Source organism: Achroia grisella, unplaced genomic scaffold, assembly GCF_030625045.1.
Source record: "Achroia grisella isolate CSIRO2021 unplaced genomic scaffold, CSIRO_AGI_Agris_v1 utg512, whole genome shotgun sequence".
Taxonomy (NCBI): Eukaryota; Metazoa; Arthropoda; class Insecta; order Lepidoptera; family Pyralidae; genus Achroia; species Achroia grisella.
The window spans coordinates 4,337,212-4,354,746 of NW_026712906.1; the positions used below are offsets into that span (position 1 = coordinate 4,337,212).

The 17,535-nt window shown below is 36.7% G+C and overlaps 1 protein-coding gene across 1 annotated transcript; it reads left to right on the forward strand.

Moving 5' to 3' along the window:
* LOC131846876 (ATP-dependent RNA helicase DDX42) lies at positions 1 to 15,704 on the forward strand. The gene is made up of 15 exons (XM_059196299.1): positions 1 to 486; positions 1,493 to 1,586; positions 2,016 to 2,185; positions 2,790 to 3,030; positions 3,479 to 3,635; positions 4,835 to 4,974; positions 5,733 to 5,832; positions 6,901 to 7,032; positions 7,674 to 7,848; positions 8,553 to 8,649; positions 9,426 to 9,576; positions 10,188 to 10,381; positions 10,763 to 10,872; positions 11,478 to 11,610; positions 12,007 to 15,704. The coding sequence occupies exons 1-15, from the start codon at positions 239 to 241 to the stop codon at positions 12,142 to 12,144; spliced, it is 2,280 nt and encodes a 759-aa protein (XP_059052282.1). The 5' UTR covers positions 1 to 238; the 3' UTR covers positions 12,145 to 15,704.
* The last annotated feature ends 1,831 nt before the right edge of the window (positions 15,705 to 17,535 follow it).

Here is a 17,535-nt window from a genome sequence, read left to right on the forward strand (position 1 = left end):
TGCTCTATCAAGTTTCTAGTTCGCTTTCATTTTGAGTCTTTTATCAATTATCGATAGAGATTGTTGTCTTTTGTGATATGATAATCTGTGGGTTGGGAGTTACAATACTCTAGATATAAATAAACTATACTAAATTCCGATAGCGCATCGATAAAATCGCCCAAAAGTAGTGTAAACAAACTGGTATCTAACCTCACTGTTTGATGAGATTGTTATTGGTAGTGAAATTGAAAACAGGATGAGTTATAATTCAGGCGGGAGTGGCGGTAAGGGGTTTGGGTTTGCGGGGTTCACGATGCCTAAACGGAATCCGTCAAATGTGTCGCTGCACGCTGTACCTCCCCCTACGACCTCTATGCATGCCGTGCCACCCCCCACGACTGGACTCTCCAAACAGGGGTATTCTACTATGAACGCAATTACGCAGAACGCGGTCACTGGCAACTGGGGTGCGATAGGCAAGAAACGGTCAAAGACTGAAGATGAGTAAGTCTATGTTATTTATACATATGGTGTTACCTACAGTTTCCGATAATGAAGAGTCCTTCAAAATTTAAAATAAAGATCAAAGCTAATTTAATAAATTACATTCACTGTCTACAAGGATAGTACTCTTATTTTAAATATTTAATTTGTGTAAGAATGTTTACTATTAAATAGATTAGACCCTTTCGTTAGTACCTCTCAGATAATAGATTTAAGTTCAGTGTAAAGTCAGTCTACATTACGACTCCACATTCAATGTATGTTTTACTAATAAGCCGTGTAGTATATGGTGTATATGGTAAACTTACTAATGTACAATAAATAGTACAATTATTACACTAGTATCCTCACTATCTAGATACTACAATAGACAAACAAATTATGTAGGGATACCTTATTATCATACACATTACTACAGTGGTGAGGTGATTCAAAATATCTTTATTCATGTCGGTCTATTATAGACTCTTATGATATTTCAAATCTACCGTCAATTGAGAATGATTTCGAGATGAGAAGAATTAACAAGAAACTCCGCTCATATTCTTTCCAAATTAATATTATACATGTTATACAGAGTGATCAGTGATAACCACTGCCTTACAGATTTGTATTATTTTGTTTAATTCTGTTACAATTAGGATGTGTGAAATCACAAATATTCTGTGGAGAAATCTGACTGTAGCTAATGGAAGTTTTACAACCTTTCCTAGTAGTGATCTAATTCCGACCGTTATTGGATCTACACTCATATCGTTATAATTACCTTTAATTGAGGCATCATCAGGCTACTTTATTCATTGCCTGATGATACCTCATGTAGTGAAAATTTGTTGCAGTAAGGAATGTATAAATTAAAAAATTGTTATTTATCAATATAGGATTTTTTTATTTATTCAAGCTAAAAGTACATACAATCTTTCAACCCTTCTTCCACTGACATAGTTAGCGTTTTATAGAAGATGCATCAGTAATTATATATATAAAAAATTATTCTAATTCTTAGATATTTTGATGAAGATGATGAGCCTCCAACACCAGCTCTGGCTTACATACCTGCTCCTGGCAGTCCATCATATGAAGCTGCTTCCAGTTCAAAGGTATGTATATACATATAATAATTTAAAATTATGAAACTGAATCAAGAATTGATGGTTTTGGCAGAGATATCTTAGCTTTGAGGTGTACTTGTTGGACTTGGAATGCAGTATCTGTATATGCTGGCAGGCTACTAGTGAAGGATGATAAGATGATCTTATCATCATTGTAGTTTGCCCATCCTGATTAAATTACTAAGAAATTACGTAAAAAAGAATCCTTATCACTGAGGGATATACAATATTACATTCTTCTCATGCTCACATTTCAGTATATATCCAGTCAGGAATATAAACACAGTTTTATGTATCAGTCAGATTGAACTCATCACCACTTGGGCATATTTCAGAGTAGAAAACAACTATATGACCCTTGCAATTACATTTTTAGCCTTCATTTGCATTTACTTTTCAATTATATGAATATTTCAGGCTGATGATGATGAAGAGGATCCTCTAGATGCCTACATGGCGGGTCTGGAGCAGCAGGCTGCTAAGGATATGGTTGCAAGCAAGGAGAATGCTGCCAGTGGCAAGGGGGACAGCGGTAGAGGCACCAGAGGGGACATAGACGAAATGGATGATGAAGAGAGCTATTACAAGTAAGTTTTGTTGGTAGCTTCAGTTAGATAAGATATTTGACTCTTATTCTCACTCACCCTTATCCTCACCCTATTTGATTTATATATTTTTTAAAACATCCAGACCGATACCAACTCATGAATACAAAGTGTTTGTAATGTGCGAGGTATGAAACCAGCGACCAACAGAAGAAAATTGTCCTATACTTAGTATGTGGTCTAGCCACAGAGACCGTCTATCGACTAGCTATATAGGACACCGCGTCGAATCCTATGAAGCTTTGAATAGTTAAAACACATTTATTTTACATACTAGCTGTTCCTGCGACTTTAACTTTATTTTCTAAAATAAAATATTTTTCTTAAATAAAAGCCTAAGTTATTCCTTATTACATCAGCTACCTGAAAAAAAAATTCCCGTCAAAATCGGTCCAGCCATTTCAGAGATTAGCTGGAACAAACAGGCAGACAGACAGACAAAAATTGTAAAAATGTTAGTTTGGTGTATGTACCGTATTTATATTCATATGCATGTAGTAAAAAACGGTTATTTCAATATTACAAACAGACAGTCCAATTTTATTTATATGTATAGATGTATAGATTATGTTTCTGAATATTACAGATATATGGAAGAAAATCCCTTAAACCAAGGTGATGATGGATCTGACGTAGAAATAGAATATGACGAAGATGGCAACCCAATAGCTCCCGCCAAAAAGAAATACATAGACCCACTACCTCCAATAGATCACTCAGAAATCGTGTACGAGCCGTTTGAGAAGAATTTCTACACCCCACATGAGGATATCGAGAAATTAACACCAGAACAGGTTGAGGAGTTGAAGAAGAATTTAGGTGTTAAGGTAAATTTAATACTTCACCAATAATTAACAGTATTTGTTTTGTAATTTGGACTCTGCTTTCCACATTTAGCTTTTCTAAATGAGATTTTAGGCCGTTATGCGATAGTGAATAGTAATGAAATTTTTGTCAAAAAAAGTCTTTGATGCCCTTGCAGTAATCGGCAAGAATTTTGGGTCCAGATAGTGTGGGAAAATTTAAACGAGATCCAGAAAAAAACGACTGATAATAATTAAGTACTACCTATTTATTAATTTGGTTAAAAATCATATTCTGATTTATACAACACAAGACCTAAAATTAATGTGTGACTACACCGATGGGCTCGAGCCAGTTCTTTAATGATATACAATTGCATTTGAAAAGGGTCAGTCGGTCTCGACGTAAACTAATGAACTTCTGAAGAATTAAGAAGCGTTCTCGAGTATGACGAACTGTGTCTTGTCGCAGATAACTGGCCCGGACCCCCCGCGGCCGGTGAGTAGCTTCGCCCACCTGGGCTTCGACGAGCAACTGATGCGCGCCATCCGCCGCTCGGAGTACTCGCAGCCCACGCCCGTGCAGGCGGCAGGCGTGCCCGCAGCGCTCTCAGGCAGAGACCTCATAGGTATACACATTTGCACACCTTTTTTTTTATATTATGACTAGCTGTCCCGGCAAATGTTGTTTTGTCATATAAATAAATATTGCTATTAAAGAATAGGGCTTAGTGATAAAAGAGTGAAAATTTAGAGTTGAATGTATTTTTTAATACCAAATTATAATAATAAAAAAAAATATCCAAAAAATAAATGTTAGGGGTGGACATGGACAACCATTATCGCTTAGGGGTGTTAAAAATAGATAGTAACCGATTCTCAGAATATGTATATAAAATAAAAATTGGTCAAACCGTTTCGGAGTATGGAAACTAACATTGTGACACGAGAATTTTATATATCAGATATCTATCTTGCGATCGGCTCGCCAAGCCTTTAGCAGATTTGTTGTGGGAATCTGTTGACGGGAAAGAACTGTACCTCCAGTGGGAAAAATGAAAATTTTTACGTTTTTAACATGATCGATCTACACATTTTCACATCTTTTTAAGTTATCGACAAACCAAACTAACTAACCTAACTTTGGAGCCCATTAATAGAAGAATCCGATTGGTATGAGACTACTTACTTAATACTAATAGGATTAGATGGCGCTGTGAGATTTTTCCAGGGTTAACAATCTTGTCTTTTTAACAAATTGTAAGATTATAGGGAATTAAAATAATAAAAATAATATTTAAATTTAAACAATATTCTTCTATTAATTCAACAATCTATAGTCTATACAGTGATTAGTGCGTTCTTATTGACCCCATAACGGTAGTTAACCTCCCCATGGATCGACCCGTTCCGTTCACACTTTAACACACACATACGACACCGTCCTCGCCGGCGAAGACGACGACCTCAAACATACTATACCGAATTAATCGGGCGCCTGCGCTCGCCCGGGTGTTCCACACCGGTGCCCTCAGTCGCTCTAACGATCGATCCCCCGTCCAATTCAGACAGGGATCGAAATTACGATGGCTTGAGCCGAAGTTCGAAAACCTAGCGGTGCCCTCAGACTAAAGGCGTATCCTTCATCCGCTTCATAAGTCCTTCCTTTGCTTAGAATGCCATCTGCACTCGCCATCTATCGTCCGATGAGGCTGTAAAGGCCAGCTACGACCACTAACATTAGAGTAGTCTGAAAAAAATCGTCTTTAGTATAGATTATTGAATTATTATAAACCATAATATTATAGGTTTTATATCACGTTTGCAGGTATTGCCCGAACTGGATCGGGTAAGACGGCAGCGTTCTTGTGGCCGTTGTTGGTGCACATCATGGACCAGAAGGAGCTGGCGCCGGGGGACGGACCTATAGGTCTTATCCTCGCCCCAACCAGAGAATTAGCACAGCAGGTACGCTGACTATGGTCCGAAAGACCATAGACAATTTACGTGATTTTTTTATAACTTTTCTCATTTATGCGCCCTCTATGATCTGAAAGATCATAGACACTTTGCGTGACTTTTTTGTTGTTGTTGTTTTAGGCCTCCATGGCTTCTTCCTTTAATGTATAACTTAATTTAGAATGTATAGAATAAGCGGGTTAGGTAAGCTAAGCTAAGCTAAAAAAGCATAGCTTACAGGTTATACTTTTTTATACTATGATGGTAGTAAACAAACATGTACCCTTCTGATGGTAAATGGTTACCGTAGCCTATGGACGCTTGAAGAATAGAATATAATTTATTCAAATAAACTTACATTGTAGCACTTTTGAATAGTCATCACATTTTTATCAATCTACCGCTCATTCGGATTGCCGTCTCATCACAAGAAGAATAAACAAGAAACTTGTGTGTTGCTCTTTTAAATAATTTTGTTGTTACTTTACATTTTTAAGTTGAAATGTGCGAATACAAATTACCTACTAGCTCTAATTCAATGAAATATTCAAATAGAGAAAATATTAAATATACGACCAACTGGTTGAGTAACTAAATAAGAGTAAATCAGTCGTAGTGATTAGAGCAGACCAGTCCCTAACTACTCGTACACGAGTAGTATACAATTATTGGCAATAGATCCAATTAAGAAATCTCCGTTCTCAACCTTAAGTGGCGGTTGTAAAGTTCTATATCCTTTGATAAGACCTGAGAGTTGTTGTTTTTAGATATACATGGAGGCAAAGCGGTTTGGAAAGGTTTACAATATACGCTGCGTGTGTTGTTACGGCGGTGGATCCAAATGGGAGCAGACCAAAGCGTTAGAAGGTATGAATCATGTACAGTCGATGTTGTATATAATTTCATTACATAGTAAATGAAATGAAATGAAATGAAATAATTTATTTGCGAAATATTGGTACAGTACTATAATTAATACGATGCCACATGAAATCCATTGATCAGCCATATTTACCATACAGGCATGCAAATTACGTGAAGGCGCTTGTGCCACTCAAATATTCTTGGACACTGTAAAAATTACCAAGTGACAGCCAATTCTTTAGTTTGCGTTTGAATAACGTATGAGACCCCAGTTCTTTAATCTCTCTTGGAAGATTGTTGTACACTTTGATTGCCTTGCTTGATTGAGTATAAAACAAAGTCGCAGTCGTTGTCTGTCCGTCCCTATATTTGCTTAAATCTTTAAAACTACACAACAGATTTTGAAGCGGTTATCTTAATATATAGAGTGATTCTAGAGGAAAGTTTATATATATAATATAAGTACACCTGTCCGAAGCCGGGGCGAGGAGCAAGTAAAATATAAAATATTAATAAACTAGCTGTGCACGCGGTTTCATCCACGTGAAATTACCTTTATGTTATTCTGATGTATAAGCTATATTACTGTAAAGTTTCATCAAAATCCGTTGAGTATATTTTGCGTGAAAGAGTAACAAACATCCATCCATACATACAAACTTTTGCGTTTATAATATTAATAAGATAAATAAAAATTGTATGTGTGATACAGAATCTCTATCAATCGATCATTCAATTCAGTCTCTGTGGTCTAGCGGTTTAGCTTATCAAGGTTCGATTCCTCGCACGGCACAAACATTCATGCATATGGTTTTTTATATATTGGTCTAGCTTTTTTTCTATGTAAATTTATGTAAGTCTTTACAAAACAAACCTTAGTATTTTATGGGGTCTAAAATATAAATAGCTTAGTTCTAAAGGTGATTTAAAGAAAAAATCAAGGTACAAAGTTATTTTTAAAAGGCCAAAGTAGCTTTGTTCTACATGTAAATTAAAAAAAAGGTATTTTTTTTATATAAAGCAAAGTAATAATTTAAAATGTCTTCCAACCACATTATTGCTATGTTTTAGGTGGCGGCGCTGAAATTATAGTCGGTACTCCGGGTAGAGTAATTGATTTAATAAAATGTAAAGCGACCAACCTGCAGAGAGTCACGTATTTGGTCCTAGACGAGGCGGATAGGATGTTTGATATGGGTTTTGGTAAGTGTTTCTTTTTACTTACATTTACTTAGGACCTTTAGATATAGGTAACCGTTTACCATCAGATGGACTGGTATGTTTGTTTGACACCATCGTAGTATAAAAAGAATCATCATCATCATCATCTGCTTCCTCCTTATCTCATTAATTTAGTCAGCGAAATATGTTTTTCTCTTCTATTTAATTGGCCTAGTATTGTAACGCGAAAGTGTTTTCTGTCTATTTGTTTCTCTATTTATATTGAACTAGCTGTGCCCGCGATTAAACTTAGATAGTATTTTTATTTGTATATCAAATTTCATTTAAATCGGTTCAGTAATTTTGGCTTGAAAGCGCTACAGACATCTGTCTGTTATATGATATATGGTACAGTGATCGTTTTCCATAACGAGGCCCTAGCGTTCATTCCCCTGGGGGAGTGCGGATAACTGGTGTCGGGGCACCAACCTTCACTCCACTAGGCGAGTGCGAGTGACTGGTATCGATGCCACAACGATAACTATTTTAGGGGGGTGCGGATGACTAGTGTAGAGGCCCCAACGTTCATCCCCCTAGTGGTGCACGACCCCGTGCGCGTGCAGCGTGAGGTCCTCTGCCTGCAGTGATGTATAATGTGTGACTTGTGGTGTGTGCGGTGTCAGAGCCGCAGGTGCGCAGCATCTGCAGCCACGTGCGTCCGGAGCGGCAGGCGCTGCTGTTCAGCGCGACGTTCCCGCGGCGCGTGGAGCGACTCGCGCGCGACGCGCTGCACGACCCCGTGCGCGTGCAGCACGGCGCCGCCGGCGAGGCCAGCGACCTCGTCGCGCAGCACGTGAGGTACGTACGCACGCTACACCCACGCGACGCGCTGCACGACCCCGTGCGCGTGCAGCACGGCGCCGCCGGCGAGGCCAGCGACCTCGTCGCGCAGCACGTGAGGTACGTACGCACGCTACACCCAAGCGACGCGCTGCACGACCCCGTGCGCGTGCAGCACGGCGCCGCCGGCGAGGCCAGCGACCTCGTCGCGCAGCACGTGAGGTACGTACGCACGCTACACCCACGCGACGCGCTGCACGACCCCGTGCGCGTGCAGCACGGCGCCGCCGGCGAGGCCAGCGACCTCGTCGCGCAGCACGTGAGGTACGTACGCACGCTACACCCACGCGACGCGCTGCACGACCCCGTGCGCGTGCAGCACGGCGCCGCCGGCGAGCGGTACGTACTGCTCACTACTTCTCCGCACACTAGTTTTGATACTACTCAGTTCTGTACTACTCGTTTCTACGTTATCCATTTCTACACTACTCATTTTTACGCCACTCATTTCTACACTACTCATTTCTATACGACTCATTTCTACGCTACTAATTTCTATACTACTTATTTCTGTTCTACTCATTAACCTACAATATAAAATTAAAATAAATAAATAACCCTGAACAATTAACACAGTGTACCAGCTAGTCACATGGTAAGCAGAGCTTGTATTAGGGCACTAGGTAAGCATATAATATATTCGAATTTTTGTATTTTTACAGGATATTCAACAAACCGGAAGAAAAATGGCCGTGGTTGCTACAAAACTTAGTTGAATTTCTGTCGGCCGGCAGCGTTCTGATTTTCGTTACAAAAAAAGTACGTATCTTTATCCATACCTAATATTATGAATGCGAAAGATTCTTTCTGTATGTTGTTTTTATATAAATGCGAATGTTTATATAAATTTATTGTGTGAATTAATTTTTTTTTATTTAATTGAAATTACACACAAGTTCACAGTTCACTTGGTAAACGGTAACATCGCCTATAGACGTGAACAGCACTACGAACATCACATTATCACGTGACACTCCATACATGTGATTCAAAATTCAAATTCAAATTCAAAATATCTTTATTCATCGACTATTACAGGCTCGTAATTCAAAATTCAAATTATCTTTGTTTATGTAGGTCTATTACAGACTTTTATGATATATAAAATTTATTTCGTTCGTCGTTTGTTCGTTTATTTATTTCGTTTCGTCAGTTCGGAATTATTTCGAAATGAACTGACAAGAAACTCAGCTCGTATTCATTCATAGTAATTTCGTTCATATTATTATTTTTTGACGACTGATTTAATAAACAGATTTTAATTATATTAAAGAGGAAAATAGATTCTTAAAAAATGATATCACTAGTAAGGATATAGGCCAATTTGTATCCTCGAAAACTACTGTATGTGACCACACAGATGGCTTGGTATCTATATGTTTTTGTCTGACGTTCGCATCTGCATACTTGATGTACCTTGCCAGTTGACAGTAATAATAATGATGATGATGATGATGACGATGATGACGATGATGATGATGATAATACAATAAATAAACTGCTTTTCTTCTATTCTTTCTTTCTCTCATGTATAGTTAGAAGCAGAGCAAACAGCAGCCAACTTGGGGGTACAGCAATATGATGCCCTGCTGTTGCACGGTGATATGGATCAAGCAGATAGGAATAAAGTGATCACAGCTTTCAAGAGGCAAGAGAATAATATACTAGTGGCCACGGATGTCGCTGGTGAGCATACTTTTTTATCTATACATATAAATAAAATTGGAGTGTCTGTAATATTGAAATAATCGATTTATACTACATGCATATGAATATAAATATGGTACATACATCAAAATAACATTTTCTACCATTATTGTCTGTCTCTCTGTTTGTTCCGGCTAATCTCTGAATTGGCTGGACTCCTCCCAATTCCAAATTATTGACATCAACGATTTTTGTTTGTGGATGATAATGGTATGGTGCACCCGCCTGCGCTAACGGTTTACGCTGGAGGGGCACCAGTGGAGAATGATAAGATGTGCATGAGGTCATGTCAGTTAGCCCATCGTGACAAATTCACCAAGAATTTATCACGATGCTTTCCAGGGGGAACCGCGTGGAGGTCAATCTGCCATGGTACATTGCTAGTAATGGGTTCATTAGACCACATTACTAAAATCCCATTTCCCCCCGACATGAACGATTTGAACATTACCTACCGATCTATGTGAGTTGACGTAGTACACCAAAAGATGGATGCGGTCCTGGTGCGTGTTACTAGGTTATAGTGTTAGGTGTGAGGATGCAGTATCGGTTCGTGTTACTTGGTAGAGGTAAAAGTTTGGTGTGTGCAGCGCGCGGTCTGGACATCCCGCACATCCGCACGGTGGTCAACTACACGGTGGCGCGCGATATCGACACGCACACACACCGAGTCGGACGCACCGGACGAGCCGGCGTCCGGGGGCGAGCGCACACACTGCTCACACGAGACCGGGACAGGGACTTCGCCGGACACCTGCTGCGCAACCTGGAGGCCGTGCACCAGGTAACTGACAACGCGGAGGAGTTTACACAGAAGATAGAGTCTTCGCCGGGCACCTGCTGCTTGCCAACTGCGGCCTGGCCACCAGGTCATCTTGCCACCTTCACCCTCATAAGGTAACTGTGCCACCCTTGGACCGCCAGGTAACTCAGCTGCATCCAATCTACTAGCCGGTTACCAGATGTCTGTGCCACCAACGGCCCGGCCTCCAGGTAATTGTGCCGTCTGCGGTCAGGTCATCAGGTGACTGTGCCGTCTCCAATCTGGTCATCAGATAACTGTGCCATCAGGTAGTACATTTTAATGTCCTATAGTGAGAAGAGTAGTAAAGTAGTAGCTAGAACAAAAGACGAGTATAGTAATGCTTAATTGTGTAATAAACAGGAAGTGCCCGAGGATCTCATGCAGCTAGCGATGCAGTCAGCGTGGTTCCGCAAGTCGCGCTTCAAGAAGGGCAAAGCAAAGAACCTCAACGTCGGAGGATGCGGACTCGGGTAAGTGTCTATATGTTTAAGTGGCTGTGACGTGGTCGAGTGTCTTGAGTAGTCTTGCTCACTAAAACGTGGTGGACCGCGTCATTGGGGTTCCTAAAATATGGTCGATCGCAGTGAGCTGGCTCATCCGTCATGCTTGTGAACGAGTGTTGCTTAGGGTTTGATTCCTTACACTGTACAAACATTTGTGTTAGTATCGGTCTGGGTATGTTATGTGCATTTAAAAAAAATGTGTTTGTGTATGTACTAAGCTGTGCCCGCGGTTTCATTCGAGTTAAATTTCAATAAAATATATAGCCTGTGTGTTATTCTGATGCATAAGATATATTACTGTAAAGTTTCATCAAAATCCGTTCAGTAGTTTTTGCATGAAAGAGTAACAAACATCCATACTTATAAACTTTCGTGTTCATAATATTATTAAAATTAAGATATCAGTTGTCTAGTACCCATAACACGAGATCTGCTAAACTTGGGACTAGATGGCGTTGTGCGAATTGTCCTGAGATATTATTATAAGTAATATAATTATTTTCTACTGTACTTATTATGTAACTATAAAGATATACAATACTTCCAGAATACAGTACTTCTATGTTTTATAGCTACAAGGAACGGCCAGGTCTTCCGGCGCATAATGACGAGCCAACGTCAGTGGTGAACATAGAGAAGACACACGGGCCTGCAACCGATCGACTGTCATCTCTCAAACAGGCCTTCAGGTCCCAGTACAGTCAGGTATGTTCCCTTTATTCTTTTAAAATTATTTATATTATTATTATTACTAATGGTAGCCAAGAGGTAGTAATTGGAGCATAATTATTTTAACAATTAGTAAAACTAGAGACAAATATTAATATAATCTATTCTGAATTTTACCACAGACTTTAATAATATAGAAAACAATATATATAATTTTTTTAAAAAATAAAAACTCTATTTTAGTGTGTGTGTCAAAAGTTAGGGCGTGTTTTTTTTTAAATATAATTATATAAATAATGTGTGTAAAATAAAATTATGTAAGTGTCTAATTTTGCAATTCAAATAAATAATTCACCGACCCTAATAATTTGCTAGGGCCACAAATTCGAATTTTATAAAGAATCTCTTATTAGATCTTTCTCTAATTCTCAGTTCACAGCATCAACAGACCACTCGTGGGAGCAGACGCTGTCCACCATTCAACCCGGGGTCAACGCCCCAGCCTCACAGCCGCAGGAAAATAAGGCCGACCGCGTCCGCAAAGGTGGAAAGCGAAGCCGATGGGAGTAGACTAGCTAAATTGTGCGCAAACGGATTAGATATACGGTTCAATGTCGGTTGACAACTGCATATATAGGCCCTAGAAAGCTAATGGAATTATTGAAATGTATTAGGCTAGGAAAATTACACATAAATACGTTAGCAATACGGTTCAATATCGGCTGTTAACTGGCTATGTTGGTCCTATAAGAGCAGGATTGTTGTGTGTGAAAAGGCTGACACTGTAATGTGATGTATTTTATAGGGGCCTAACTAATGGGATAACATCTGCACTGATGAATTACGTCTTTAATGTCAAGTGTAAAGGTTTATATTTCATTGTACGCCAAAAGGAGGCGCTAGATGATATCGTTGCTTCTTAATTTTCAGTATATACTATTTTTAATAATAATTTTCAACCTTCTTCAAAAAAAGGCTGTATATTCTGATGTATGTTTTGAGTGTAGGTCACATAGAAACGTTGGTGAGATGAGCATGTGATTATAATTTTTAGCATTACGTGTATGCTAAAAATTATAATCACATGCTTCATGTTTATTAAAATCGACGGCTTCGATGGTTTAACGGTTTAGCACATTGCTTTTCTTCCGATGGTCGCGGGTTCGATTCCTCGCACGGTGCAATCATTTGTATTCATGAGTACGGTTGTTTGTATCGGACTGGGTGTTTTCTTTGTATATTATGTATATATTTAAAAGTATCTAAGTATTTATATCAGTTGTGTAGTACTCATAACTTCACTAGATGGCGCTGTGTTAATTGCCCAGAGTTATTTATTATTATTATAACTGATTAAGAGACCAGTCAAAGCTATGTCAAATTTTGTCAATGTCAAAGCTTTAGCAAATGAAACAGTTCACTGAAGTCACTTCGCTGTCCCTGAATGTTTAAATCCAACGACGTAAATACAGCTGAGTCTAGAATTTTCTATAATTATATTGCCAATTGAATGTTATTTTATATGTTATATATACAAATAAATAAATTTAAAGTGTCTGTTTGTAATATAAAATTAACAGCTATACACTGAGTGCATGAAAGTATTTACGGTCCTTACATAAAAATGTAATTTCAAAAGAAATCTTCTGTCTTTTTGGTCTTAATAATATCTGAAACGGGTTGACCGATTTTGACGAGACTTTCACTCGCAGCAGCACCTTAGTAAATGTTATAAGGAGTATCTTAGGCTGCTTTTGTCTTAAAAAAATATTTATTTTAGTGATAAAAGTTAAATTCCACGCGGACATAGTCGCAGGTCTGAGCTAGTACTATATTAAAATCTTATATATAGGAACGACTTCATCCTAACGCCATCTTTGGTATATCATTGTTATTTATAATGTATTACAGAGAAATATGTGTAAGAGTATTTGCTTTAATTAAACTCGAGATAAATTCAAGTGGGTTTCAATGAAATAATGTTTTAACATTTAATTTAGATTAAAAATGTATAATAAAAATCTAACCGATCGCTATATATCGACGGTTAATTAGAAAAATGGCAGTATTCAAAATGGACATTTTTTACAAGACAAGCATTTAAAGTTTTTAAATTTATTTAAATTATTTTTTCATTTTTAAGTTTAATTTTTGAATTCACAATCTACACAGAAGTATTATGTATCATTTTAAAAGTATTTAGATAATGATTAAGACGGCATGGTTAATTTAATTTACTTATATAAAAGGAGGCAATTCTAGCTTCTAGTTTTGAAAAATGTCTATTTTCTATTTAATCGACGATACATAGACCAGTAAAATTTTTAATTAAACATGACGTGACCAGTTTTGACGCAATATAAAAAAATAAATGCGCAAATACTTGAATAATAATATTAAAAAAGAAATTTTGATTTAACTCGATAACGGTAAGAAATATGAAAAAATGTTTCAAATAAAAGTTGTAGGGAATAAAAATCTGCACAAAACAGATCCTTTTCATTTTTCCAGTATCAGCTGTTGTTTAGCCATAAAAATATGATAATACTTGTTATTGATGTATGAGAATAAATATTACATTTAAATATAATGAAATTGTTAAACTATGTAACGAAAATGTCTTTTATCTAAACTGAGTTTATCTTTTTATTCAAAACTAGCTATCCGCCCCGGCTTCGCACGAGTGTACCTGTATTATACATGTAAGCCTTCCTCTTGAATCACTCTATCTACTCGCTGAAAAGTGCATTAAAATTTGTTGCGTAGTTTAGATCTAAGCGAACAGACAGCGGAAACAAATTCATTTTGTACTATGTAAAGATTTGCTGCAGGAATTAGTATGAAATTTTCATAGAATATATTGCAAAGTATGGATTGGATAAAGCACGGTAAAAGCAACATATTAGCTAAAGAAGGTAATGAAAAATAATCTCCAAATAGTTAATTTTTTGAATGATTTTAATACGTCACTTACAATTTTATGGATTAATTCAATAATAAAATAATAGATGGCGTTGTAAACATGCTTTATTAATTTCTGTTATTTGATCACCATCAATTAGGGTTGCCAGATCGCCAAACCAGCCAGTTTGGCTAAAAAGGCCGGATACCCTACATTATTAAGGATTTGTGTTTTAGTATTAATAGGTACGAGAAAATTATTTTTACCATATTACCATAAACATCGAACACCAAATCAGTTTATTATTAATCAGTAAAAATATAAATTATAGATAAACACTTATCAACATTTTTGAATTCTTTATAAATTCTTATGAAAGGCAATTGCACAAATAAGTCTTATGGTCAATGAGCTGTTACTTCAAAACCGCAAAACATAATATTAAAAAAAAAACAATCTAAACAAAACTTCGTATGTTTAAGTTAAACGATAAAAATAATGTAAAAAGCCTATGAAAAGTGGAACAAGCCGGATACCGTTTATTTTGGACACGCAATCAAAAACTCTAATTGGACATAATTTATCCGGACGCCTCGCAATCCTATTATCAATAAATCAATAGGTAACAGATAAATAAATCAATAGATGGCGCTCTCCAAGGCACCACTAGTAATATTATCGCGGTTTAAACTTAATTATTTGTTAAGTGACTCATCTCATAAAAGAAACCGATTGCAAAACTTGTCTAAACACAGAAAACTCTAAAACCCATACTCTATTCTAATATTATAAATGAACGGTTTTTAATGAAATTTGACGTTTAAGTTAGATTGTATCGCGAGGATGTACATAGGTATATATTATCATATGATATAATCCTACAGAAAGTCGACAAAGTCGCTGCTAAAAGTTAGTATGAATATAAAGTAGAAAAATCCATTATTTTCATTGTATAATGTTAGTCAATTTTTAAAAATGTATGTTATATATTTTAGTATATAATAGTAGGCTGTAACCGTCGCCTTTATACATGAACAGCATTGTGGATATCACGTTATATGCATATCATATCCAGAGAACAAAGATGACATGCCTCTTGTCATATAAATTCACAGTTCAGATCGTAACACTTCCAGTAGCGGTGGTCAGTGGGCTAATCTAACTTCGTAACGATTTTCGTATGTAACGTAGTGAAAATGACGTCATCTATCAATAATGCGATTATATTGACGCTGTCAACTAGCATTGCAACGTAAACTCAATTTTACATATCGATAAAAAATATTTCTATCGAATGTCGATTTAGTAACAGGTTACCGCACTAAATATTTGTGGTCTCACACATGCTAATAGTAGCGTAATTATGCAAAATAATATAAATCTATTACCTAAGTAATGAAATACACTTATGCAAAATAATACACAATTCGATTAAATCTGTTAAAAGTTTGCGAAATTTGGTTTGTAAAAAACTTTGTGTCGTGTAAAAATGTATTTTACTGTGTGAATATAAATTTTAATGAGATCTGTTTTTGATTCTACTATTTTTTTTTATACGGCCAAAGATTAAATTATATTTTTTTGACGGTCTTGGCGGTGTAGCAGTTTTTCACACCGCCTTACTTCGTATCCGTCAGGCGGGCCTTCAGCCGCTCCATAAGTCCTTCCTTTGGTTTGGAGTGCCATCTGCACGCCCCCTATCGTCCAGTGAAGCTATAAAGGCCAGCTACGGCCAACAGCATTAGAGTAGTCCGAAAAAAAACCGGTTTTCCATGGTCGGGGGTTGGATCCTTCGCACGATACCTTTGTATTGTATTCATGAGTATTACTGTTTGTATCGGTCTGAGTGTGTTCTATGTATAATATGTATGCATTAAGAATGTATTAACATCGGTTGTCCAGTACCCATAACACAAGCTGTACTTAACTTGGTTCTAGATGGCGCTGTGTGAATTGTCCTGATATATTATGCATTTAAAATATAATAGTATATGTTGATGATCACTACATTCTCTCTAATTTAATTTAAACATGAATCTGAATATTTTTTTATATAATTCAAATTTTTATAAAAAAAACAAAGTTAATGCTGATTTTCTTGTCATTTTTCCCTGGCTCGAAACTGTACATTCTGAACTGACGGAAGATTTGAGTTATCACAAGTGTCTGGAATGGATTTTCATGAATAAAGATACTTATATAGTTTTGATGATTGAGGTGAAAATCATAAATATAAAATTTACACATTCTATATAGTTTTTTAGGGCAATTGAGTTTCTTCCGCGCAACTGAATGTTATAAATATAATTTAATATTGGATACTCGTTTAGTTCTGGCGGAGATAAACCTATTCGTCGAATTTAGTATCTGCTTTTATTAGTTTTAAATAAGAAGAGAAACTTCAGCCGGGAAAGCAAGTAAGTTTTACTCACAGAGTTCAGCCGCTCAGAGTTTGTATGTCGGACAGGTCGGGATCGGATGGGCGATGTAACTTTGAACTGGCGTACAATTTACGGCAAATTTTTAAATATCTTATTTGCTTCATTAACGAATGATAACATTAAAAATTAAATATTTATTCCAACTTACAATAAACGTATTAATTTTCGGCTATTCTAAATTCTAAAAACAATAGTTTTTAAAAATCAAACCACATCAAAATGCGCTATATCAAGGTTATGTTGTTTTTGTAGTGATATGACCAAATAATCTTGAAACGGCGCAGTTTAATGTGGTATAACTTAAAAACTATACACATACGTCAGATGAAAGTTACATCGTCCATTCGATTCCAAACTGTCAGAACGCAAACTCTGAGCGGCCGGACCTTAGAAAAACATTAGAAACTATCAATCAATATATGCATGTCGCATAATAAGTTTAAAAAAAAAGCTATTAGTTTAAAATACCTATATATTTTCTCAACTTGAGTCTATTGTAAATAAAAACCGATCGTTCCTCATACTTACTATGTATGTAATAGAAAATGTACTATGTGCTATTATATCACATTTATACAATTCGACTTTGTGTAAACAGAAATAAAGTTCTATTTACGA